The sequence below is a fragment of the Haliaeetus albicilla genome, chromosome 13, assembly GCF_947461875.1.
Source record: "Haliaeetus albicilla chromosome 13, bHalAlb1.1, whole genome shotgun sequence".
Classification (NCBI taxonomy): Eukaryota; Metazoa; Chordata; class Aves; order Accipitriformes; family Accipitridae; genus Haliaeetus; species Haliaeetus albicilla.
In genome coordinates this window covers 12,957,738-12,982,689 of record NC_091495.1, presented here as the reverse complement: position 1 = coordinate 12,982,689, position 24,952 = coordinate 12,957,738, and the positions used below count along the sequence as shown (strand labels likewise).

The window sequence follows — 24,952 nt, the reverse complement described above, 5'->3', positions numbered from 1 at the left end:
TTACTTCCTTTTGTTTAACATATGCGTGCTTTACATGTACAGTGCTTAGCACAGGGAGCCCTGAGCCATCTGGGGCCATCTGCTAATATTAAGATGTTCTAGTACCCAGGATCAGGTACAGAATCAACAGGAGTGACTCAAGTATCTGGAAACAAAGCATCCATTTTGTCACTTATATCTTCTCATTTCATGGCAATACTGGTTAATGTGAGACGTGCTTGGAAACACGTTGATGAAGACTTCAATTCAAGGTTGTATCTGTAAACCACTTAGCTTCAGAGAATTTCAGACCTTTCTAGTAGTTTAATCCTGGTTATTTATCATTTTAAATCTTGGGATCTGTTTGTAGAGGTATCAAGATAGAAGGTAGGTGGCTGTGTTTGTAGCCTGTAGAGAGAGGATGGCTTTTTTTGTTTAGATCAAGTGCCTTTACCATTCCTGCCTTCCTCCTTTGATACATACACAGTGCACGGTAGGGCAGTGAAACAGCTGTTGTGTTTGGCTAGATGTGGACAGATTATATTTCAGGAGATCTTTAATTACAGACAACAAGTACAAAAATTGTTTTATATTTCACAGCTTTGCTTTAATTCTCTGAGGTTCTGTGATGAAATGTATAAACAGTGCAATCTCAGCAGACAAGTATTTCCTGTGAAGCTTCCTCCAATTCCCCATGGTGTGATAGCTGTCTGAACTATATGCTGATATGGGTGAGGAACCTCGCTTCCTGCACACCTTTGCCGGCTACCACAGCCTGTGGGCCAGGCTCATCTGCAGAAGGCATAGAAGCCGGGCTGCATAGTCTCTGTCAGGTGAGTAGTGACTCTGAGTGTTAGGCCCTTGAAGCTGAGCAGTGCAGCTGAGCTGTTATAGAGGTGTTGCCGTTACTTTTTAGAATGTATAGTAAGTCTAAGACTGCTTTTTCCTGGCTGTAACGATGTCCTTTGGCCAGCATAACGCTATCAGTAGTGGGGCAACTGTGATGCTCTGGGCTTATACCAAAATCCTTGCTTAGTTTTGAGAGAGTGATTGAGGATTTAGAATTATTCAGTTCACTTGTTTGTTAATTATGTTGTGCTCCTATTTCACTTTTTATTCTTCTTGAAGAGTTAAGACACTGGACTAGCTCTTGGGAGGGGTTAAAAACAGATCAGAGAGTCTTATCAGGGCTGTGTAGAAATGTGGGTGGTTTGGGTTTGTTGTTTTGGTTTTTTTGGTTGTTGTTGTTGTTTTTTTTTTTTTTTACAGTAACAAATACGGCAGCCCAGAAGGAGCAGAGCTGTGGAGTCAGACAGTTGTAGATGAGGACCTGATGTTCACACTACACAAGTTTCATGAGGGTTTACTTCAGACCAGCATTAGTCCAACTTTATGATCTGTACGCCAGCTGCAATCAATCATTTGGGTTAGCTTCATCCAAAAGCAATCTAGTTTGCCCAGTATGCCTGCCCAGTGCCATGGACCATAGCACAGTAGGTAGGGACAATCAGGAGTTGCATGCCTCTGATTTGAACTAAAATGCTAATTTAGCCACACAAAATGTGGAATTAGGACAAGGCAAGCATGAGTGGGTAGTTGTTGCTGCATGCTGTGACCAAAGGATCTTTTATGGTTCAGTCTACAGCATTCCTAAGAAAAATGAACACCACAAGCACAGTGCAGCAGTCGCGCATCTTAACCACCTCCCCAGCTCTGCTTCAGTACCTGCTGGTGCATACACAATGCAGAAGGTCACAGTCAGTCTCCGAGCAGCTGGCTACAGGCCTTTAAGAGTACTAGATAGCATGTAGTAAGAACAGAAACCTCATAGCTTGGTATCTGAATAGCCCTTTATCATCAGATACTACTGTGAGCGCAGTGTAACTTGCAGAAGAGGTACAGGAAGAATGATACTGTTTAAAAGTTTGGGTTACATTTTATTGTGGAGAAATGATAGGTAAGTTGAGGCAAAACAGCTGTTGCAGGCACTGCCACAGCCTGGCCTCCATAACATACATGGCTTTGACCAAAGGTCAGATTTGTCTCTCTTTGCTGGCTGTTAAACAAGAATGGTATCTGCTAGCTGGAGGTTGTTAATGAAGGACACAGTATGATCACAGGCTGCTGTGACAGTGCAAACACCCCTTTAGGTGATTTCCTTGGCTTTGTACATTGGTGTAGGGAAGTTAGTTACTCCTGATTCTCCTTAAGAAAGAGTGAGCACATTACAGACACTGTACTGTAACAAAGAAAGAGCTTTATGTCAGTGTGTCTGAATGTCCCATCTCTCCCAGCAGTCCATCAAATATTGCATCAATACAGTCAATACTGAAGGTGTCAAATAGAACATGAGTGCAAATAAAATAACAGAGCTGTAGCATGAAATTCGTGAACTCATATCAGCCTTCAGTACCATACAGTGGTTTGTAAATATATTAAAAAAATATGGTTAGCTTTTTTCCAAACAAGAATTGTTCTGCCAATTGTGGTGATCCCTTTGCTAGAGATCCCACATCTTCTAGACAGCTAAGGCTATGCTAAGTGTGTAAAGCCTTTGTTTTTTACTTCATATACACAATCACATTACTTCACAAGGACATACAGCTGAAAAACACCAAGCTGATTGTCAGAAGGCTTTAAACTCTCCCTCATTGACCTAGAGTTGAAATAGCCCATCCCAAACTGGATGCTGTATCTGAAGCTCTGAGTTTTTGATTAAAAGTGAGCTTCTGCTTTCTGTCCTTAGGAGGGCTGCTGGCAGCACTGTTTACCCAGGGACTTAGAAACTACAGCTTGGTGCTAGTAAGAAAGCCTTGTCTTCAGTCTCAGATAGCTGAGAGGGGAGAAGGGAAGAGCCAGAATCCCACAGTTTTAGAGAGCTCTTAAGGGTTTGATCTTGATCTTTGTTTTATGCTGCCCTCCCCTATCTCTCTCTGGAAGAAGCTGCACATTTCTACTCTAGGATAGATTACATGTACTGGAATTCTTCCTGGAGGTGGCGCAGCCTCAAAGGGTTTTATCTTGGCTGTAGTACCCACATGTTGCTGCAAAGATCCCCAGGGAAAAGACTTGGAAACAGACAAAAGAAACAACAAAGCTACAGGGTCCTCCAGGAGGCTATACACCACTGGCATGATTCCCCAAAAGCCAGTCATAGAGGGAAATCCCTCTCTTCCTTACCCATTCCCATTGGTCACTACAAAGCATCCTCGCCCTTGGCTTCTCTACAGGACCCATGACTTTCACAGTGTGCCATTCTATTTCCTTTGCTGGTGAGAGCTCTCCCTACTGATGCCGAGTTAGGGCCCTAGTAGCTTTTCCTCAGTGGCATTTTCCTGTTTCTTCAAGGTCTCAGCAGAACCATGCTGTCCTACAAGCTACTCAGTTTGCACCAAAGATTCTTTTGTAATAGTATCAACTCACTGGCCAACAGCCTGTGATATGGAAAGCTCTCTTCTGAGTGCTCATGAGAGAAGACAGAGAACAAACCTTCATCTGCCAGAGCCCTTCAGTCACAGCAGCAGCTTGTTAAAACGATCTCAACTATTGCAGCTGTAGAAAGAGCCCTGCAGATGAATGCTGATTCCCTTCACCCTTCTCTGTACGTTGATACTATCCTTTAGTACTCTTTCAGGCTTAGCCAAAAACATTAATTTCAGCCCACTGACTTATTACTGGGATGTGGGGTGGAGCACTTACCTCAGCAACACAGAGCACTGAGGACCAAGAAGAGCATTTGCCACAGCACTGATGTATGCGCCTGTATATCTACGCAGCAGGTTGTTATATTTCTATCTACTCTGCAGGTGCAAGGTTCAGGGGGTTCTGCCTGCACAAAAGAGAAAACACTCAAGAAACCTGAGCATGTGTAAACTGGTTGCTGTGGAATAATATTGGTCTTTCTTCTCAAAAAACTTGGGTCTGTTTCTACTCAGGTTAGATTGTGAATTGTCAGCAAAAAGCTGATCAAGAGCAGTGCTGAGGTTGCCTGTGAAGTTTCTTGTAGCACTGAGGAATGTTATTAGTTGGAAAAGGAAGTTCGGTTCCAAATCAGATAAGAGCTTTAACTCACAGGCCTGATCCTGTAAGCCTTACTCGTGTAAGTGGCTGTCTTGCTTTCAGCAAGATTGGTCCAGCCAGCAGCTCTCACTAGCTTGGGCCAAAAGCTTTCATAGATAACTACATCCAGGCTGGGGGGGTGGGAGGGGGGAAGACAGACATCAAAAAACTAGTTCATTTTCCACAAGAAAGCAGTAATAAGAATGAGATAGATAGTAAGTGAAGTGAGCCTTGCCCTTAAGGTTACTGAATAGCTACTAAATGAAAGGAAAGGCTAGCATGTTTGGTAATAAATTGTGTTACGCACCACGGGCATCAGCAGCAGTTAGTATGGACACAGCTTCCAAGAGGGAGACAGGCAGGAAGAGAGAGCTAGAACAAAGAAGAAACAGTAGAGCTAAAAAAGGGTTAACTGGGATTTTGAAAGATCACCGTCTAAAAACCTTATTTATTATAGAGTCAGTAATCCTTGGCATTCCGAAATTCTGGCATGCTCCAAACCCTCCTGGTGGGCTGGGTGCCCCGCTCCACATCCTCAGAGATGGTCTTGATGTCACTGATGAATGGGGAAATCCTGGACCGAGATTTAAATGTTGTTAAGGAGAGGCTGGTTTTGTTCTTTGTGTTCCATTGCCTGGCAAGCTTCTTGGCCTCTTCCTCCTCTTTGATCTTCTCAGCAGCTTCCTGCAGGACAGAGCGGAAGAGCCGGGATACTTCCTGCACTTCTGGTTCATATTCAGCAATGAGTTGCCGGAATCTGAAAGCACAGTCAAGGCACAGTTTTGATTAAAAACATCAAATTATGGATTGCTGCCAAGTCACTGTGCTAGGCTTGGAACTTGCCCTCTCCTGCATAATGGGACTCCCTGGACTGAAGAGAACAACAGGGAGGGGCCATAAAGATATGCTCAAGGTCTCAAATCACAAGCAAGCCAGAGAATGTAAGGAAGCAATGAATCACCGTTTCTCATAAGCACAAGAAATAATAGGGAGCACCAAACAAAACTAGAAGGTGGCAAGTTTGGAACAGAAGGAAGTGCTCTTTTCACACAACACCTATTAAATCAGAACTCAGTGCTATCAATAGCTTAAGAAACAAAATGATGAGACAAGTTTGTAGAAAACGTCCCCATCACTGCTGATTAAATGTGATTGTCCAAATGCGAATCCTTGCTCAAATAGTCCCTGAACTGCTGCTTACCAGAAGCTGATGATAAACCAGGGAAAGTCTCACTAGACTTTCCCTGTTTCCAATTCTTGTTTCCCATAGCATTACCCAATGGCTACTAGACAACCAGAAATCCTGTAAAACTCTTTTTTGTTGTATGTTTGGTAGGCTCTCAATATTTAAATTTCATGGAAGTGGTATTTCATCTTCCTCTGGATTGCTGTAGGATAATGGACTGGCTCAGCTGATAATACCTTCATTGGCAGCATGATGCTGTATCTAATTAGACAACTGTGAATTAATCCAGTGCTTTCTCAGCAAAGAGCTCAAAATGCTTTTTTGATGTTTATTAAGCTAGTTTAATACCAGGGAAGAATTACCACTGTTTATTTCGCAGGTGAGGAAGATGAGATGCAGAGCAGGATAGTTTTCTTGAAGTCACTGAGTGGCTCACTGGCTGGGCCAAGAAGAGAACATACCATTCCTGACACCTTGTTGGGTGATTTGATTCCCAGCCTGGAGAGTGTGGGATCTGCTCCCAAGGCTCACACACACAGATAGTGTAGTTGTTCCATAGTAGTATGCATTTATGACAGATGGTAATATGGCTACTCTTCTAATAAATATTCAGTTCTTAACATAAAAATTATATCTACAAGCAGACACAGAGCTAAACTAGAACTTTGCTAAAATCCAGGTATTTGTACTTATTGGAAGCTGAAGTGTATAAGGTCTGTAAGCATTTTGATATTTTTCTCCAACAGAACTGAATGAGGATGGAAAACAGTAGGATTGCACTTAAATAAGCCTAATACAGCAGAAGCTGATAGAAAAGATCTTGCCTCTTGTTTTGTTTTTTTGTTGTTTTTTTTTTTTTTTCTTTATAAGCCCTGGGAATGTAACAAGGAGTTTAGTGCAGTATGGAATTGCACTGCTTAATGGTGTACCAAAGGGTACCCAAGATAATAAGGACAGAAAGAAAACCAGAGATAAAACAAGAAGACTCTGTACACTTATGCCTTTTGACTCTTACACTGTGGAGGCCTGGTATTGGACATATATCTTAACATCATGCTGTATCCCAGATATTTCGGTGTGCTTCTTTCACAGCAAGTATTGGCAGCTACATGTACAGCTGTGGAGACACCAATATTGCATGCTGAGGGAACTCGGTGTCAGCAGAAGCACCAGTCCCTTTCACGGTCAAGCTAAAGGAGTTTGATGCAAAACCTACCAAAGTCACCAAGATGTTCCTTATCCATTTCAGTTGCTTTGGATGAATTCCTAATCTCCCTTCACCCCCCCACCAAAAAAACTCTAAACTTTGAACATTTGGGTGCAAAAAGCCTCTGAGGCACTGTAGTTCACACTGGTACATAAGTACTTACACAATGATGCTAAACCAAATTGTGCAGAGCCTGTAAGAGCAAGTTGACTAGGTCTTACTGAGGGTTAGCACATAACAGCGGTAACAGAGATTTGCTGTACATTGCAAACATCCTTTCTGCCTTCTGAGGCGGCACTTCGGTTGCGTTACCAAAGAGCAAAAAATACAAGTTTTCACAATAAATACACTTTTTCCTTCATCCTAGTCAGAATCAGATGACTCCATCGAAACCCAAGTCTTTGCAACATCATTATTGTAGCAGGGAAGGCACCTTCAAAGGACTTCTATTGCAGAGGTGAACAAAATGAGTCATTCCATTATTTTATCTCCATGTGTATTTTAAAGAGAGATGCTCTCATATTATATATATCTATCAGGACATCCTCTTCTTTTGTATTGGCAATTGTGCACCCAAAAAGGCCTCATCACTGCCTCTGGTTTTAGAGGCTGTGTGTCATACTGCTGAATTGTGGCTCCAGAGCAGGTAGCAGCATGTGTCAGGCTATTACTGGACCAGTGACTGGCTCTGGGAACAAGAGAGAAAATGGGTGGTACGACAGCAAATTTACCCCCTGAACACAGAGCTCTAATGCTGATGCCTCTAACACTCCCAACTAATCTAGCTGAAATAGTTTTCTAAAATCAGCGTACTTTTCCACCTTCATGGCTATCTGCCTGTTTGCAGTCTCCTTAGCTAGGGCAGCAAGAGTTATTTTGTGAACTCTGCTTTTGCTGTTAAGATTTACCTCTGACTTTTGAGGACCAACACAAAAACTACTTCATATGGATTTGAGCAGGTCTAAGAAACAAACAGAAAGCAATGCAACAGACTGTCTGCCAGTCACCCAAAGAAAGGCCACTCTTATTCAGATGGAGAAGGGAAAGGGGGCCCTTTCCTCTCCCCTAATAGGATGAGCTAACTTTACCCCTTTATTAATGCCCACCTAACTTCAGTACCAGCATGTTTGTGTAAGGGACAGCCCACATATGAAGTCCAAGAGGTGTGCATGACACAAATATTTCTCAGCAGAAAGGATGGACAGGTTATCAGGGGCTGTGGTCTAGTTAAACCAGTCTGTGCATCAGAAAATAGATGATGTTTGCTGCAGCCACCTATGCATAATTGAAGCCATCTTCCCCAGTTACAATGGAAGCCAGTTGACGTGCTGGATGATCCAGCAGTCTGCTCTCTGCACAAAACAAGCAACATATAAAACAGTAAAACCACTGGAATCAAGGAATGTGGGCTTCTATCCTGGGAAACAAACTCCACACAAAGCTGCTTGGTGCAGTTAAGCACACAAAATTGCACAGGGTGCACCTATGTTCTAGCACAGGTTAACACCCTTACACTTTTGCATGGAATAGTTTCAAACTAGGCAACTGCACAACCATATCTAGAAATCCCTCAATAGGGTTTCCTTACTCACTGGAAAAGTATACCTATCTATCTTATTTGTGAAACAAGTTACGATACTACTGGTAGCTAACCTGTAATATATTACGCAAGTCACGCAGTCTTAGATGTGACTGTCAACAAAACTCACCTTGAACCAGCACAGAAGTCTGGGGAGCATGTATATGCACACATAAGGATGAGCACATCCCCCAGTCCAGGCTGTGTTTTAATCACAGTTCAAACAAATTTGTTCTTTAAATTGTGACCCTTCTATTTCCTTATATGGGCATTAGATTTGAAGAATCTGGCTGCACTTGGCTCATACTGGCACTGCTTTTTTTAAAGTGCTGTCACCTGCCTATGTTATTCTGTAGGTCCCCAGTTCAGTACGTTTCCTAAGTACAGCCTGAACTTTAAAGACCTGTTAAATCCAATGGAAGTCTGTGGACTTAATATGCTTATAGTTCAGTGTATTCCTGAGTGCCTGTCTGAACTGGGAGCTCTAAGTAGATTTAGTCATTCGAAGAAAACGTGGGGTGCTTAGTGCTAATAATTAGCTGCTGACTCCTGAATCTATATTTTGAGCAGGAATTCTGGTTATATTGTAAAGCTATGACCAGCTTTGCTACAGAAGGCTATTTGACTCCCAGAGGACTATGGCATTCACACTTAACTGCAACATTCATGTCACATCACCTCAAACTTAAGCTCATAATTGTAAATAAACCCACTTCTGATTTTAGTCATTTGTCTTACATTCAAGCATACTAGGAAGTCCACTTCAGCTATACACAATCCTTAGAAAATTATAGTCCTTAGCCTGTGGTATTAATAACATCTAAGATCACCAAAATGCAGATTTACATTTCCATATTAGGGGGTTTTGTTTGTTTCTCTCTGGGCAGAGGAGGACAGAAACCCACTGTTTCAAAGAAATGAAATAGACCACAACTAGCTCTGGTTAGAGCTAAAGCTCTGAGTAAAGATGGCAAAAATCTAGCATTCTGTATTAGCAAGCTACTAGTCTACTCGTACAGTTTAACCATGGCAGTTAGGTACTAAGGGCCTCACCAAAATCACTGTCACTTCCTTCAAATGGCTCCAGGATTTAATTTTAAATGTAGTCAGTGATCTCCAACCCAGTAACCTAAATCTAAATTACACCTGCATGCAATAGCTTGCTTTGTATGAGGTGAATCAGAGTCTCCAGATATCTGGTGGTATTTGCAGTGTACTTGAATCCTTACAGAATTTCAAGACTCAAAAAGTTTCTATTGACCCAAAACAGAAAACAGGCAAACTGGATCTGAAAAAAACCCTCCCATTTAAGAAGTGTTCCTTTCCAGCCTCCTCCACATCTAAAGAAACAAATCTGCAGAAACTCAGCCTCTCAGTAGATGTGACTGTAGCCACAGAAAAGGACAATTTGGATAATAATTTAGACCTTTGGAGAATAAAGTGACATCTGTGACAACTCATACAAAAATGTTTTGTTCTGGCTTTGACTCTGAGCTCAGAATCTCACAAAGAAGGAGACCTTGCATGACACAAACAAAACAAACTCTGCAGTCTTGCAAGATGCGTGCTACTTGTGTTATTTAACATGCTTGTCCAATACATCAAAAAGGACTTCAGCTCTTCAAATGTCTAAGATGGAAGGGGAAGGATCAACCTTAGTATTTCAGACAGAACCAAGGCCTTCAGTAAGGTTCATGTTCTGCATTTGAATTTCCAAATGCAAGCTCATACATTTTTTTTTGGTGGAAGATTTTTCTAGAAGTTGCTGCATAATAGAAAGTCACAGAGTATTCAAGAGAAAACATCAGCAATGCAATGATCTTGTGATTAAAGTAATTCACTGGAAATATGAAGATTTCAGTTGAATTCCTATAATACTAATCTTGTGCAATTTGGGGGAAGTTTTTAAAATCTCCATGTTATCTCACTTTCTGAGAGGAGAATTTAGCCAATTTTGGCTGTCTTTTAGTTAGATTGCACGCTCCTTCTTTATTCTGTACATTTTCAGCTCCTAGCATGGCAAGCCCCATTCTTTTTCATTGTTTCCACATTGGCAATGAAGATTTCTGAACCACAGGGCTCTCAGGAGAGAGGAGAGAGGAGAGAGGGGTCAACTGTTACATTTCCAGCACAAGACAAAGGGATTATCAAATAAAACTACTACATATTAGTTTAAGACAAGCAAAATACAGTTTTCTACAGCAGAGTTGTAGTTCAGATGTGGAACTCTGCCACAGGATGGCACAAATGCTGAAGTTTACATGTGTTCAAAAAAGAAAAGCAAAACCCCACAACCTAAACAAGATACTGGAAGAAAAAGCCACATAGGGCAATTGTGGACAGAAGGACCACTTCTGGCTCCAAAAGTCTCCCAAGTTACAAGGCACAGTAAGTTGGAGGCTTGTGCTGGTTTTGGCTATCTACAAGATACTGTAATTGTTCATACTGTTGTATTCGATTGCCTTGTTCTTTTCTCTTTTCCTTACACTGATGCTACTGGCCACTCTCTCACATACAGATTGCACATCAGATCAAACAGACCTTTGACCCAATCCAGTTCTGCCATTTTTGAGGCTATGACATTCCCTTCTCAATTATGGAATTGAACCAACAAAGGTTATGCAAGCCTCATTTTTTTAATGTGGCTCTGCTAGCCATGCAAACTCCACAGTATGGAACAAACAAAAACATGCCACTTCTTGAATTATACTGTAATACAATTTGTGATAGCCTATAATAGTAATTTATAAGAGGATTTTTAAGAGGATGGTTTTATCCTTTTCCATTCTGCCCATGTAGAGCCCACCAATGTTGCTGAGTATGTTTATCTACTGTCAGCAGTATGCTGAATCCTGAACAACAGCGAACAACCACTACACACTGTGCTGAAATCATGCATCTTGCATGATTTGTCTCAGTTAAAAAAAAAAAGGCAGCGGCAAGATGTATATGGCTCAGCTTAATACTCTTTTCTGAAGGAGATTATGAGCCTTGGGGCTTCCCAACTCCAGCGACTGAAGCCTGTTCTCATGGAAATAACCTGTTTGCCAGCCAGGCCTTGCTCAGTGGCCCTGGGGATGGTAAGATAACTCTGAACCCCAAGGGGTTTGTAGCGGCTTGTTTACAGCATAGCTTGAAGTTATACAAATACAAGGCAGGTGCTGTTCCCAGCAAACTTTCACTGGAGAGAACTTGGCCACTGAATGATCCCAAATCTCTGATTCTGCCACCATGGCAACCTTTGCAAGAGCCAAAGCCCTATGCCAGCTTGCTTCCAAGGTTCAGCCCCAGGGAAGATGAGGGCTAGAGAGGTCGCTTTGGCATCCTTTCCTGGCCACCCCCACTGTAAGACAGAGGACCAGCTATTCCAGCCCTCTTACAGTTGTAGTTCAGGAGCTGTAGATTCATTTATTCAAGGGAAAACAGGTGCCAGCATATGCAGTGAGGGACTGCAGAGTGCTGAGAACTCCATTGCATATGGCCTACCAGCACTGTCTTTTTTCTGATCCCAATTGAACAACATGTTGCAACAGGGGAAGTGGATTATAAAGGCCTATTTCTCAGCTTTGCTTTGGCTAAGGTGGACTTCAGAGTCACTACTCCTCACTTGCACTGTGCTAAGTGCAAGTAACTTAAAACAGCCCCCTCAAAAGGAAGAGTCGCCTCCCTCCCTTCCAGTCTGGATGCTACAGCAGGCTTAGATCTATTTCTGAGGGCATTTTCACAGAAGGCTATTCAGCTGGCAAGCAGCAATCCTATGTCTAGCACTTGAAAGGCTCAACAGCAAGTCCAAGAGGCTGTGTCTACATCTACACTGCAGAAGGCAGAAGCACCACCTAGCTATTCAAGCCAACTGCACGCCCCACCTGCATCCTACTCCATGTCAAGGGTGTGGAGGGAGGGCAAGGGAAGGAAAAGCAAGCAATCCCTCCTTTCTTTGGGAATACCTGACTCACAGGCTGAAAAACACAGTAGCACCTTTTGGCTAGTCTGGACATTGGGGACAAGTGCCTCAATAGACCTGCTGGACAGCTTGAATCAAGGAAGGAAGGCTCTAATGGGAGTGGATAAACACCAAAGCAGGTTGTTCAGAGGCTGTGGCATCTCATCCCTCAGAGATACTCAACAATGGACAGGACAAGGCCCTGAGAAACCTGATCCAACTTTGAAGTTGGCCCCACTCCGAGTAGGAGATTCAAGCACATACCTCCAGAGGTCCCTTTAAACCTCAATTATTCTAAGATTCTAAAGACTGAAGCAAAACCCATCACAATACTGAAATGATAACTGCTCATCAGGTAAGATAAAGCTTCTCTGGCTACTCAGCAGCATAAAGTACTCAAGCCAGTCTCAGAGGGAAATGGCATTTAGTAACTTTTTGCAGGAAGTGATACCATGTTAAACTGACTTAAAACATTAGATTTCCCTTCTTCCACAAAGACACTGTCCCAGCACGACTTATGATAAAGGATGCCAAGTTTTGGTTCTGTTGGTCTGAATAGCTCTCACTTGCTCCTCACATATCATAAAGAGGAGAGGGGGAAAGGAAAGTTCTGTATCATCACATCTTTTACTGTACCTGAGTATGACAGGCCCACAGTAGGAAGGATGTATTTTGGTACACATATCCTCCAGCTGCAGCCGTTCTCCTGGGCTGATATCATAGCTCTGCTTTGGATAGCTGACCAGCCAGCCGTAGTCCACCCCAGTCTTGATCTTGCGATACTCATTCTCCCGCTCTCGCTGCTGCTTCTCTGCCTGCTTGGTCTGCCAGTTCAGCTCCATCATTAGCGTCTCAACCACCATTTCTGTTGGGTTCCTCTGGGAAATGCGGGTTGGGGGCTCATTCCACCTGAACCAGGAAGCCAGTGACATAGTGCTCTGTGTGTCTTTACTGGGAGTGGGTTGAGGGTAGGGAGGGAGAGAAAAAGAACAGTGCCATCATCAACACACCTCACCCGAGAACATTCTCCCCCGCACACCCCTCAAGTCTGTTGTTCACCTAAAAGTTTTACTGGATTATCCACTTAGAACTGATCAGTGCTGAGCACCTTGAGAAATCTCACCCATAGCAGCCAACTTGGCCAGAGGGCGAGACAAAGGGTGAAGAGGCAGAGTTTCCCTTGAACTTCCAGTCACCACATAATTAAAATGACAGTCACAGTTCTTATGTCTGAAGTCAAGTTATAAAGATACCTTGCTCCTCCAGGTTAGGCTGGGGAAGCATTCTGCCCACACAGAAGAGCTGGAGCTAGGTCTTGCCTGTCTGAACACTCATGGGAGGGCACAACCTTGCAGCAATCCTTCGTGCAAAAACTCAACACACGAGTCAAACTATTGCTGGGAGCCACATTCTAGCTAGCAGGAGATCCTTAGGGATGAAGGCTGGATAGGTGACCTGCTGTGGTGGGTTGACCCTGGCTGGACCCCAGGTGCCCACCAAAGCTGCTCTATCACTCCCCTCCTCAGCTGGACAGGGGAGAGAAAATATAACAAAAGGCTCATGGGTCAAGATAAGGACAGGGAGCGATCACTCACCAATTACCGTCATGGGCAAAACAGACTTGACTTGGAGAAATTAGTTTATTATCAATCAAATCAGAATAGGAAAATGAGAAATGAAACCAAATCTTAAAACACCTTCTCCCCACCCCTCCCTTCTTCCTGGCTCAACTTCACTCCTGATTTTCCCTACCTCCTCCCCCAGAGCAGCACAGGGGGATGGGAAATGGGGGTTGCGGTCAGTTCATCCCACGTTGTCTCTGCCGCTCCTTCCTCCTCAGGGGGAGGACTCCTCACATTCTTCCCCTGCTCCAACATGGGGTCCCTCCCACCAGAGGCAGTCCTCCATGAACTTCTCCAGTGTGAGTCCTTCCCACAGGCTGCAGTTCTTCACAAACTGCTCCAGCGTGGGTATCTTCCACGGGCTGCAGTCACAAGTCCTGCCAGAAAACCTGCTCCAGTGTGGGCTCCTCTGTCCACAGGTCTGCAGGTCCTGCCAGGAGCCTGCTCCAGCGTGGGCTGCTTATAGGGTCACAGCCTCCTTTGAGGGCACCCACCTGCTCTGGCATGGGGTCCTCCATGGGCTGCAGGTTGATATCTGCTCCACCATTAACCTCCACGGGCTGCAGGTGGATACCTGCTCCACAGTGGACCTCCCTGGGCTGCAGGGGAACAGCCTGCCTCACCATGGTCTTCACCATGGGCTGCAGGGGAATCTCTGCTCCAGCACCTAGAGCACCTCCTCCCCTCCTTCTTCACTGACCTTGGGGTCTGCAGAGTTCCTTCTCTCACATATTCCCAATCTTCTCTTCTGACTGCTTCTGGTGTTGTGCAGGTTGTTTCTCCCCCACCCTTCTTAAATCTGTTATCCCAGAGGTGCTACCACCATTGCTGATGGGCTTAGCCTTGGCCAGCAGTGGTTCCGACTTGGAGCTGGCTGGCATTGGCTCTGTTGGACATAGGGGAAGCTTCTAGCAGCTTCTCACAGAAGCCACCCCTGTAGCCTCCCCACTACCAAAACCTTGCCACGCAAACCCACTGCACCTGGGTAGGTTTGCTGCTGCTGTAACGTAAGTGGTAGAGCTCACCCATACTTAGGTAGTACTGGCAGAAGCAATAGCTGCATTAGTTACAAGGTCAGGCAGAGCTTTAACTGTTATTTGGTAATTGTGTTGTTGCATGCAGGGGAGGCTACACCATCTTGTACAAGCTGAAGTCCAACTATTAACTATGCTAGAAAAGCACACCTTAGGCGCTACCGCCAGTGCCAAGGGAACTGAGGCTGGGTTGAGAGGCAACTAGCACCATACCAAGGTTTAAACTGTTATTACTTCTAAGTGAGAGGTTTCTGCTGCTGGGAGTTACCCAGCACTTAGAAGGCAGAACAGACTGCACCAATCAACTCAGCAAAAGATGGAATTAACTTCTCACCCAGCCAATCCCTTCATGTAGTCACTTCAAGAGAACAATGCATGGAACAAAGTTATTAACTATTGTATTTGTATTTAAACACAATGGAATCCAAAGCAGGCACTAGGGACCTGAACAGGAGCAAAACAGCATCTGTTTCTTCACACAGCGCACTTACGTGCCTTGTTGCTCCCTTCCATTAGCCCCCAGGGAAAAGGGGTGGCACAAATAATAGTTGCAGCTATGATTACCAAAAGGCTACTCTTGGCAACAGCCCAATCAGGACATGGCGTCAAAAGTTAACATGAGGGCAATGCACTAAAGAGCCTGATTCTGCAGGGCCTGAGCAAATCCTCACTATTGAGACACAGACATGAAGAGAGACATAAAAGGGAGAAAAATATGCTTTTGATTTAAGCTGTCATATTAGGGCCTAGAGCTTTTAGTGACAATGCAAATCACCAGAAGCTCATAACTACCCAGTACTCCCTCTAGAACTGAGAGCCACGAGCTCCCAGACTCCCTAGAAGAGGAATGGTCAATAGGATTCTGCCTTGAGTGCCTGGAAAACCATCACTGTTTGCACCAGGTGAGAAGGATGCTTCAGTTGCTTTCATGCCTTTATCACTTGCTGTAATGTAGCCTTGTTCTCTTTCAGAAATGTTCATATTATGTAAATATGTCACACCATTAAAGGAACATGCTCCAAAAACCTGGATAGTCTGTACAGTGTCCCAAGTTTGAAATTATTTCAGGGTCTAATGCTTAGGCTTTTCTAGAATCAGGAAGTTTGACAAGCTGCATCAAAGGACTAGTTTCTCTAGTCCTATACCCTACCTCTCCCAGCAATACCAGTTTCTTCAGAACAAAGACATAAAAGGGCTGAAAACTTCCACAAGACCTAGCTACCTAGGTGTGTAAGGCCTCAGGTACTCTTCTGAGACCATATAAACATTAACAACTTTGCTAGTTTACAGTGCTTATACATGAGAGAGCACTGTAGTGACTGTTTTTGCCCTGGAGTATCAGCTATGATTATCCTTATGATAGCAGTCATAGTCAGCAGCTGCTGGAAGTAATCCTGCTCCTATCTCATTTCTGTGCACTGTAGGAGGAGGAGCAGCAGGTCCTTTCATTTGCTTTCATCACTAGGGTGACTCCATCTAACAGCTCTCAAATCACCACACAGCACTCTGGCTGCCTGCCGCTGACTTGCCCAAGACACGTGAATGAACTCACGTGCTGACAGCTTCAATGCCATAATCCCACCATCCTAACATGTACCTGGATCTTGCTACACGGTGGCCTCCACTCACCATTACACATTATTAAGGATGAAGATCCTTAAAACTTAAGACCTTTTCTTTGGTATAATCACCTCTTATGTATTGCATAGGTGAGCCCTGCTAGCAAAAGTGAGCAGCGTAACAGATCACAAGCTGTTGTAAATTATTTAAAAGTCTCCTGTTTCTTTTCAGCTTATGTGACGAGCAATTTTTCATAAGCTTTTGCAGGTACCTGACCAATTAAAGTATCATTATTATTTCCATTTGTGCCTTCATCTGATGAAGGTGAGCATGCCCTTCTGTATTTTACTAGCAAAGGGTTAGCGCTTAGTCTGGCTATGACCTGGTCTCATGTTGGTTTAACTCTGCTGACTTCAGTGGCATTAGGGGTAAATCAGTATAAAGCAGTGTAACTGTGAAGTTGAGGAATGTCCTTCCAGCTATTCCTAGCTCACCAGCTGTTTCATTAGAAGAGGAGCAAGAGGGGAATTTAGTGGTCAGAACTGGGAAAGAGAGCAAGGAGACCTGGGCTCTAATTTGACCTGCCCTGGCTTTCACATGGTCCTGGGCTGTTCTTACTGCCTATATGTTTTTCTCTTACAGGTCTCTCTCAAAGCAAGTAGCTCTGCATGAGGAGAACCGTTTTACCTACCACTAGTATTGTGGAGGACCATCAATTAGAAAAATATTTTGGATACCTTGTCTGAGCAAGGCCTGCTGAACCTGAGCTTTGCCCTATCCCAGAGCTTACATAAAACACTGGTAACAGGCAGATTTGCTTTTGATATGGGAACATGAATATCATTGACTCTGAAAGGGGCTGCCACTTGTCTACCATACATTACTTGAAAAATTTGCTTCCACAAAAGAAGAGTATAAACTAAGAAAAGCACCTCACCTGCAGTTGAAATGGCCTGTTCTCAAGTGAAGGAAAATCCCATGCGAGCATTTCATGCACACCGGCAGCTTGTGCTAGCTGTTCCTAAGGGAGTCTTGTTTGTATGAGATTGTTTCCTTCCCCATCTCTCATCCATCATCTCCTCCTTTCGAGAGCTGGAAACTGGCCATCTCTATTTAGCAGGCTTGACAAGCCACTACTCTTCCCACTACTGGTCTTTTCAGCCAGCAGAAGACACTGTGGGCTCCATTAATTGTAGCTGCTGTTTTTAATTTAAAGTTCACATGCAGGCTAATCATTAAATGACTCAAAATGGCTTTCCTGTTAGGAAAGACTCAAAGGACTGTCAGCAGGATGTGGGCAACTAAAGAAAGGCAAAAGTTTCAGCTAGACCTTCTTATTGGGAAAAAGGACAAAGTTACACTTTGCAAGCATTGACGTTAAAATTATTAAAAGAAAGAGATATTGCCCCATCTGAATACAGATCTTTATGTTGTACAATTAGTCTATTTTCTGATTCCTTGTAAGAGGCTATCCTGGGAGCTGACATAATCCAGTTGATGAACTACTCTGGTGTTATTCAAGCAAAATTTCGAAGTGGTTTATGTAAGTTCCACTCCAGAAGCAGATATGGGTTTCAAGACTTTTGCCTCATTGACCCTAGACCTTTGTCTAGAAGACAAACCTTCCCCTCACACTGTTGATTGCAAGTCTGACCAACCACCTCACAGAGTTTTAAGCACACATTTACCTTATCTATGTGTGCTGGGTTTGGCTGGGATAGAGTTAATTTTCTTCATAGTAGCTAGTATGGGGATATATTTTTGATTTGTGCTGAAAACAGTGTTGATAATGCTGAGATGTTTTCATTATTGCTGAGCAGTACTTGCATAGAGCCAAGGCCTTTTCTGCTTCTCACCCCATCCTACTAGCGAGCAGGCTGGGGGTGCACAAGAAGCTGGGAGGAGACGCAGCTGGGACAGCTGACCCCAACTGACCAAAGGGATATTCCATACCATATGATGTCATGATCAGTATATAAAGCTGGGGGAAGAAGGAAGGGGGTTATGTTTGGAGTGATGGTGTTTGTCTTCCCAAGTAACCGCTACACACGATGGAGCCCTGCTTTCCTGGAGATGGCTGAACACCTGCCGGCCAACGGGAAGTGGTAAATGAATTCCTTGTTTTGCTTTGCTTGTGCACACGGCTTTTGCTTTACCTGTCAAACTGTCTTTATCTCAGCCAATGAGTTTTCTCACTTTAACCCTTCCGATTCTCTCCCCCATCCCACTGTGAGGGAAGTGAGTGAGCAGCTGCCTGGTGCTTAGTTGCCAGCTGGGGTTAAACCACAACACTATATTAAGGTCTGGAATACCTCGCTTTCTCTCTCTCTCTCACAGAGCCTCTGAGAGGTTTCTTCAATTTTTAGTGATTGCTAGTAAGTCCCTCTGAGACTTTTTCATATAAAAGTTTCCTGTTAGCTTTAATTCTAAAGAAGCTTTTTGCCTCTCTCCAGATCTCATCTTTGTTCTCCACATTGTCAGCAATTCCTGCATTTTTCTCCTCATGTACTTTATAGCTTTCTCCATTCTCTTCTCATGGCTTGTTCTGTAGAATTTCAGCTCATCTTTTGCTTTTTTACATTCGCCCATATTTCCCCATGTGATTTCCTCTTCTTGTCCAATGAATGCACCAAAGAATCATCAGAAATATCAAACTTCATATGCCTTATTTGTTTTTTTCACCTTCCTAAAACAGGATTTCAGCCTTTCCCAGCTCTTTTACTAACAAAGGGAATATATTTCCACAGCTTGCTCTCTGGCTGTTCTTTGGCCAGGTGGAGTGGAGGCTGTTCATATAACCCGACAGATACCAGTCTCCTTCAGGCTCTTGCAGGCTAGATCACCACTTGCTAAGACTTGTTACAGCAGGGCTGCTTTCTGATAAACCATGAGTCAATCAGCAGGACTTGTTTGCCTTGTAGAAGATGAACTTCTGAGAATATAAAAATCCCCTTTCCATTGATCCTTTTCCTGGTTCCCAGCTTCCAACACTCTCCAGGACAGGAAAGGAGTAGGCAGAATGTGGGAAATGTGCATTTGGGGGGGGGGACGACGACAACAACTGATAGAATACAGTTGGACCATTTGTAAAGGTACATCCTCAGTTGGATAAGTCTCCTGTGGTTTGCCTTTGCCTTTACAGTCTGTCAGTCCAGGAGTACTACTGACAATCCTTAGTGACTCTCAGTAGTCCTAGGGGTATGGTAGCTGTGTCAGAGCAGAAGGAGAAAAATCTTAAGGGGTTGGACAAGTAGGAGCCTAATCCAAAGTCCAGTGACGTCAATGGAAACGTTGTCACTCAGCTGGCTATAGATAGAGTCCCAGGAAATCCACTGTTATCCAGGCAAAGCATAGCAACAAACTGGGCTGAGGAGCTGGGAAATGCCTTCCCTCCCTTCTTGTGGGTGGTAGTTCCTTACTACTATGGTCAGAGAGCACAGGGACAGAATTTGTTCATGCAAGATACCCACTTAACCTTTTTCCACCCATGCCAGATCAGAGGGGAACAAACAAGGAGAATTATTTCTAAAAGAAGTGGGACAAGCTCCATTCCCAAATTGTGCTCATAATTGTACTTTTTAAAAGACATGCAGTCACAGGGAAAACAGATGATGTGAAACTGTGGAGCATATTAAACTTTTTTTTTTTTTTTTTTAGTTTGCTTCTTTAGTAAAGTTTGGCTTACATTATCCAGAAAAGTCCAGTGTCCTTCTGATAGCAAAGGGTATCTAGTATCTCCCTGGACTGCAACTCATAGGTAAATTAAAGCTGGTTTGGCTACACCAGTCTCTGAAGTCTGTACATGCTAACTGATACAACATTTAACCAGCTTCTTAAGCAGAATTTGTAGTCACGGCCATGCTGCTAGCTATACCTGCATGAAGTAGCATTAAGTAGCAACAGCATCATAAATGAACCCCGAATTCTATTTCTCCTGTGATAAAGATATCTTAATTTTATTCCAAACAAAGAATCTTAGCAAGTTCCAATTAAGAAACTGCTGACAACACCTTCTCAATTTTATTTATATAGTCCATCATAGCTTTGTAAAAGAATCCCTGTTCTCTGTTCTACACTGCTTTTCTGCAGTTACTTACCATTATCCTCTCCATACAGAGACTTTTACCTTACCAGGGCCCAAAGAACCCTGGTATCTGTCTGGAATCTCCCTTCTTGTTTAGTGACTGGAAGTCTATGGTGTTTACAGCTACTTGCCATGTGATTGTAATCTCAGTGGAAATCATCATACCCTCAGACATCTATCTCCCAAAGCTGCTATGAGGCAATTAATGCTGAAAAAGCAGTAGATAGAGCTTTTCAATCAAGAAACTTAAAAGCAATGCAAATATCATGATATTAATACAGCAGCATTCCTCATTCTGACCTGCACAATAAAGAGAGAGAACTCTTGGGGACACTCGGGGGTCTGCTTATAGACCACAGCAGAGAACTTGTGTTTCGCTTTATGAGCCTACAGATTTTCTTGTTGTGATGGTCACATGCTATTTCTGGACCAAAAAAAAAAAAATTAAAAGTGGTTAAAATATATCCAGGGACATGACCCTGTTAGAAGTAGCACGGAGTTTTGAGGAACCGAAGTGTAGGGGATCAAGCCAACACTTTAAATGAAACATTATTTATTGTTAAGTCTTCATGGCTGCAGGTGTTTCAGGACAGCAAAAAGGGCCTCACAGCGGTGTGTAAGAGTGAGCTAACCACGACAGCGCACTGTGGCACCCAGCAGGCCCTTGCATGCCAGGTAATGCCTGTCTGCCTCTAGCAGGGCTGTGCTCACGGTGCAACCAGCCTGCTGCAGGCTGACAGCTCCTGCTGCTGCCCAGGACTGCTTCTCAAGGACAAGCACTCTCAAAAACGTGTGAGAAGCATAATGCTGTTTGGCATACAGTCTAATTTCTGTATCAGTTTTTCTCCAGCAGATCTTGCATTCTCAGCATTATAGAAATGGGCTGGCTCTTTGTCTGGTGTAATTGCCACAGAGAGTTACAAGTCACTTAAGCTATTTGCAAATGTGCATGACTGTAAAAATCACCGCTAGGTAGCATAACAGAAGGACAGTCAGAGCGTATCACAAGGTGCTGCAAGACAAAAGAGATACAAAAGTGGTACCACTTCTACCAAAGGAAAGCTTGAGTGGCCTTCTGAAAAATACCACAACGGTTATGGTATACAGGGGTATGTCACATTTTCTACAGCTAGTAGCCCTCCAAAGATTTTTTGTAAAGAAACTCTTTAAAATTGAGAACACATGAAAAATACTGCTCTTGGCTCCCCAGCATTTGTGTAGTTTGTAATACATTCTTAGAGCTTCAGTCTTTTAGAAAACATGTCTATCTGATGCCTTTTACATCTGCACTTTGATTGCAAGAGGGGTAAACCAGCATGAACTGGGCTCTAAGCTCAGGTACGAATGAGAAAGATCAGCTACCTTTTCTCCTCATGTTTTGGCTAGTGATTGAAAAATACCTAACTGGTACAGCTTCACGATCTACAGTAGAGTTGCACTAATATAAAACAGATTTGCCTTGCTGAAATAAATAAAAGAGCTGTGTTGATTAACTCCAGATGAAAATCCAGTCTACAGATCTTAAAGAAAAAGTGAAGGAAGGGCCCAATAGCCTAGAGCTCTACTAATGGCTGGGACTCTCTACAGAAGATAATCTTTGTGTTATCTGCAGAAGCAAAAGGGTGGGTGTTACTCAAATCTGCTTATGAAGCAGAGTAGCATTTTACAGTTTGTCTACTTATCAGAGCAAATGAGTTCCATCTGCTGAGAAACAGGACTATTTTCATGCCAAATTCCCAGTCATGCTTTAAACAATATTTTCTAATAGCAACTATAAAAATACTCTATCATACACAACTTATACTGGACTGTTACCTAAACCTACTGAAGCCAGGAAGTTAAAACACACTGATTTTCTCTGTTTGCCTAACTTGTTATTAAAACTCCTATATTTTGCTCAGATCTTGCTGTGGTGGAACAAACACACCTTCAATTCTGTATCTTACTTTGATCTCTGCAGACTACAAAGCTAGGTTTCCAGTCAGGACAGAGGGACCTAAATTATTCTTCACCATTCATTCAGCCATGTAAATGAGACTTCAGAAGGTAACACAGACACATAGCTTTCCTGTTATTAAAAACTACTCAAACCACAAAAAAAAGCATTGCTGCAATAAAGCAGCAATAGCATCTGATGGAAGGCTCCAACACAAAAGGCTTTCAAAATTAAAACTCGGAGAGATCCCCAGCTCATCTTTCTCTATTCTACTGTCATTGTAACTACACAACATTATTAAAGGGGCAGTAATGTCACAAACTGGAGTTTCTAATACTGTAATTCACTGCAGATACTTATATCTATAGAATTATATAAAGTAAGAGCTTGAAACTCAGACCCAAAAGCATATTTCACCTGTTGTCAGGTCCACTGAAGTTTGGTTTTTTTATTCATATATTGTGGCGTAGACCAGGCTTAAGTGCTGTGAAAATGGGTGGGTGAGATGTGCATTCATCCAGATTGAGGACTGATTCTTCTGTGAAAGCTGGAGTAACTCATTGCATCATAAGGTGAGAATGCATTTTAACAGATGCCTGTACATTTCTATTCAGTACTGAACCCTGGTTACAGTATCTATCGGAAAGTATAATTACTGGAGATCTCCAAAGTCTCACTCTGTTCTGCAGAACTATTAGCCTATGTGGGAGTTTTCCCTGTTCTGGAGAATAGTAGGACCACTGTTAAAGTTTGGTCCTTGTGACAGGACTTACTTAAAAATACACATTGTTTTAAAATAAGCACCCAAAAGAAGAATGCTAAGTTTACAGTTTGAAAAGTTAAGCCTCTCTTTGTAGAGATCACATACAGCATAGGGAGCAACCAGCACAGCTCTGGGAAAGCTCATGTTTTTCTTCCTGCAATAGCTGTATGACCCACGTACGGCCCATCCACAGAGAGCAGCCATACAAGCAGTGAGGAGCGCTGTCTTGAGACAGATTTTAATTAATGTGTTAGCATTAAGAGGTGTACAGTGTAGTCTGTTCTCAGTTACACTGCCATAACTCCAAAGCTATCTGACTGACCTTAGCGCTACCACGCTGGGGTTACTACATGTTGGGACTTCCACACTGAAGTCACTTAGTAGGGCAAGTGTCTCACCTGAGAGATCTTAAACAAGAGATCTTAAACAAGAGTGGCATAAGCACGAGGCAGCATAAGCCATGCTCTCCTCCTGGCTGCCTGTTCTTTACATAACCAGTTATCGAGTGTTTATCCATGCAGGCAGCCCCGCGGTGCCGCGTCCGAGCCCAGCCTGGGAGAGCTGTCGGAGCACCCCGTCCCCCTTCCCTGCCCACCCATCCCGCCTCACCTTTGGCAGCGGCGCTCCCGCTACTTGCGCGGACAGACGGACCCAGAGTGAGCGGAGAGGGTACCAGAAAGAGGACGTGGCTTGGAGTCAAGCCCTCTAAACTGGCACAGCAAGCTTAAACCCACACTGGGGTATGGATTAGCCCCGGTGACGAGGGATAACAGCTGGGCTTACAGCAGTGCTTTTGAGCTGTCAGGGCTTGGTCCAGTACATCTACAAGATACCCGTCAAAAGGTGACACCTCTCGACTTGGGCAGACTTCGGTACCTGTTTAAAAATCCCTCCAAAACTTGAGAGCTTTGTGGGGTTTCCTAATCTGCAGCTGAGCCGATACGTGGAAGAAATGAACGTAATTCACGGAACTCGGACTTTCTGAAGTCGTTAAAGCAGGGTCGCTGCTTCACTGCCTTCGCCCTGCGCCTCCACCTCCCAGCGTCGCCCACCCCAGCTCCGCGCCTCACGGCCCGGGGCCCCGGGCGGCCGTCGGCTCTACCGGCGCTGCCCCGGCGGAGGGCGGGCGGCACGCGGCCGCCGCTCCCTCACGGGAGCCTCTCGGGCCGGGCAGCGATAACCACGCCGGCGGCAAACGCCGAAACTGCCCGGAGGGCCGCCCTCCGGGGAAACCCCGACCCCGGGCTCCTGGCGGCAAGGGCCGGGAAACGCAGCGGGCGCCCTCCGCTCGGCACCACCTCCGTCCCGCCGGGCGCCCCACGGCCACAACACCCCGCCCGCCGCCGGCAGCGCCGTCCCCTCCTCCTTACCGCGGCCACCCGCTCCCGTCCCGCCGACGACGCTGAGGCGAGCGAGCGGCCGCGCCGCGCCGGGGCAACGCCGCCTCAACGCCGCCGCTTCGCCGAAGTTGAGCGGAGCCGCCGCCGGCCGCCCGCTGCCGCCGGCTTCTGGCGGGCGGAGGCGCGCCCGCCGCTCCCCCGCCGGCAGCCGCTGTTGCCATGGCGACTACGCTAAAGCCACTTGGCTCCGCCGGGGCGTCCGCCCGGCCCCGGCCCCGGCCCCGGCCCCGGGACGGCGTCGACACCCCCCCCCCCTCCCGCAGGGACTTACCCGTGTAGATCAAACCTGCACTGATAAATAACGGCACAGTAAACGGAGCTGTTGGATTTATTTATCGCCAGGGCCTTCAGTAATAGCTTCGGCTGTCCAAGGGGCTTCAGTCACGGAAGTCACACAGGTTTCACTGGGTTTGGAAGGACGAAGAAGGAGGAGGGGTCGGCGCGGGAGCTGGAAGGGCATGGGGGAGGCGAAGAGGACGAGGAGGAGGGAGAGCTGGGCTGTTGGGAAGGTGAAAGACAGGCAGTGTCAGAGGGTAGCGCTTCATCTAGGAAATAAGCGCGTTGCAAGAAGGGGTTCCGGGCACTGGGAGCTGCGAGGGA

The 24,952-nt window shown here is 44.6% G+C and overlaps 1 protein-coding gene across 2 annotated transcripts; it reads right to left on the bottom strand.

Annotated features, from left to right (window-relative positions):
• Positions 1-561: 561 nt before the first annotated feature.
• RD3 (RD3 regulator of GUCY2D) lies at positions 562-24,467 on the bottom strand. 2 transcript variants are annotated; one of them, XM_069800194.1, is made up of 3 exons: positions 24,323-24,467; positions 12,590-12,904; positions 562-4,795 (listed from the first exon to the last, which is right to left on the bottom strand). In XM_069800194.1, exons 2-3 carry the CDS (start codon positions 12,883-12,885, stop codon positions 4,498-4,500), a joined length of 594 nt encoding a protein of 197 aa, XP_069656295.1. In that variant the 5' UTR covers positions 12,886-12,904; positions 24,323-24,467; the 3' UTR covers positions 562-4,497. The 2 variants fall into 2 exon arrangements, with proteins under 2 accessions (XP_069656295.1, XP_069656297.1); XM_069800196.1 differs by lacking the exon at positions 24,323-24,467 and adding an exon at positions 23,562-23,683.
• Positions 24,468-24,952: the final 485 nt, after the last annotated feature.

Bases quoted from the DNA above. Each gene is read 5' to 3' on its own strand.
- RD3 (XM_069800194.1), bottom strand. From the start codon at position 12,885: ATGTCACTGGCTTCCTGGTTCAGGTGGAATGAGCCCCCAACCCGCATT. The intron at 4,796-12,589 runs GTACAGTAAAAG...CTGTGCTTTCAG, and splicing joins TGTGGGCCTGTCATACTCAG to ATTCCGGCAACTCATTGCTG.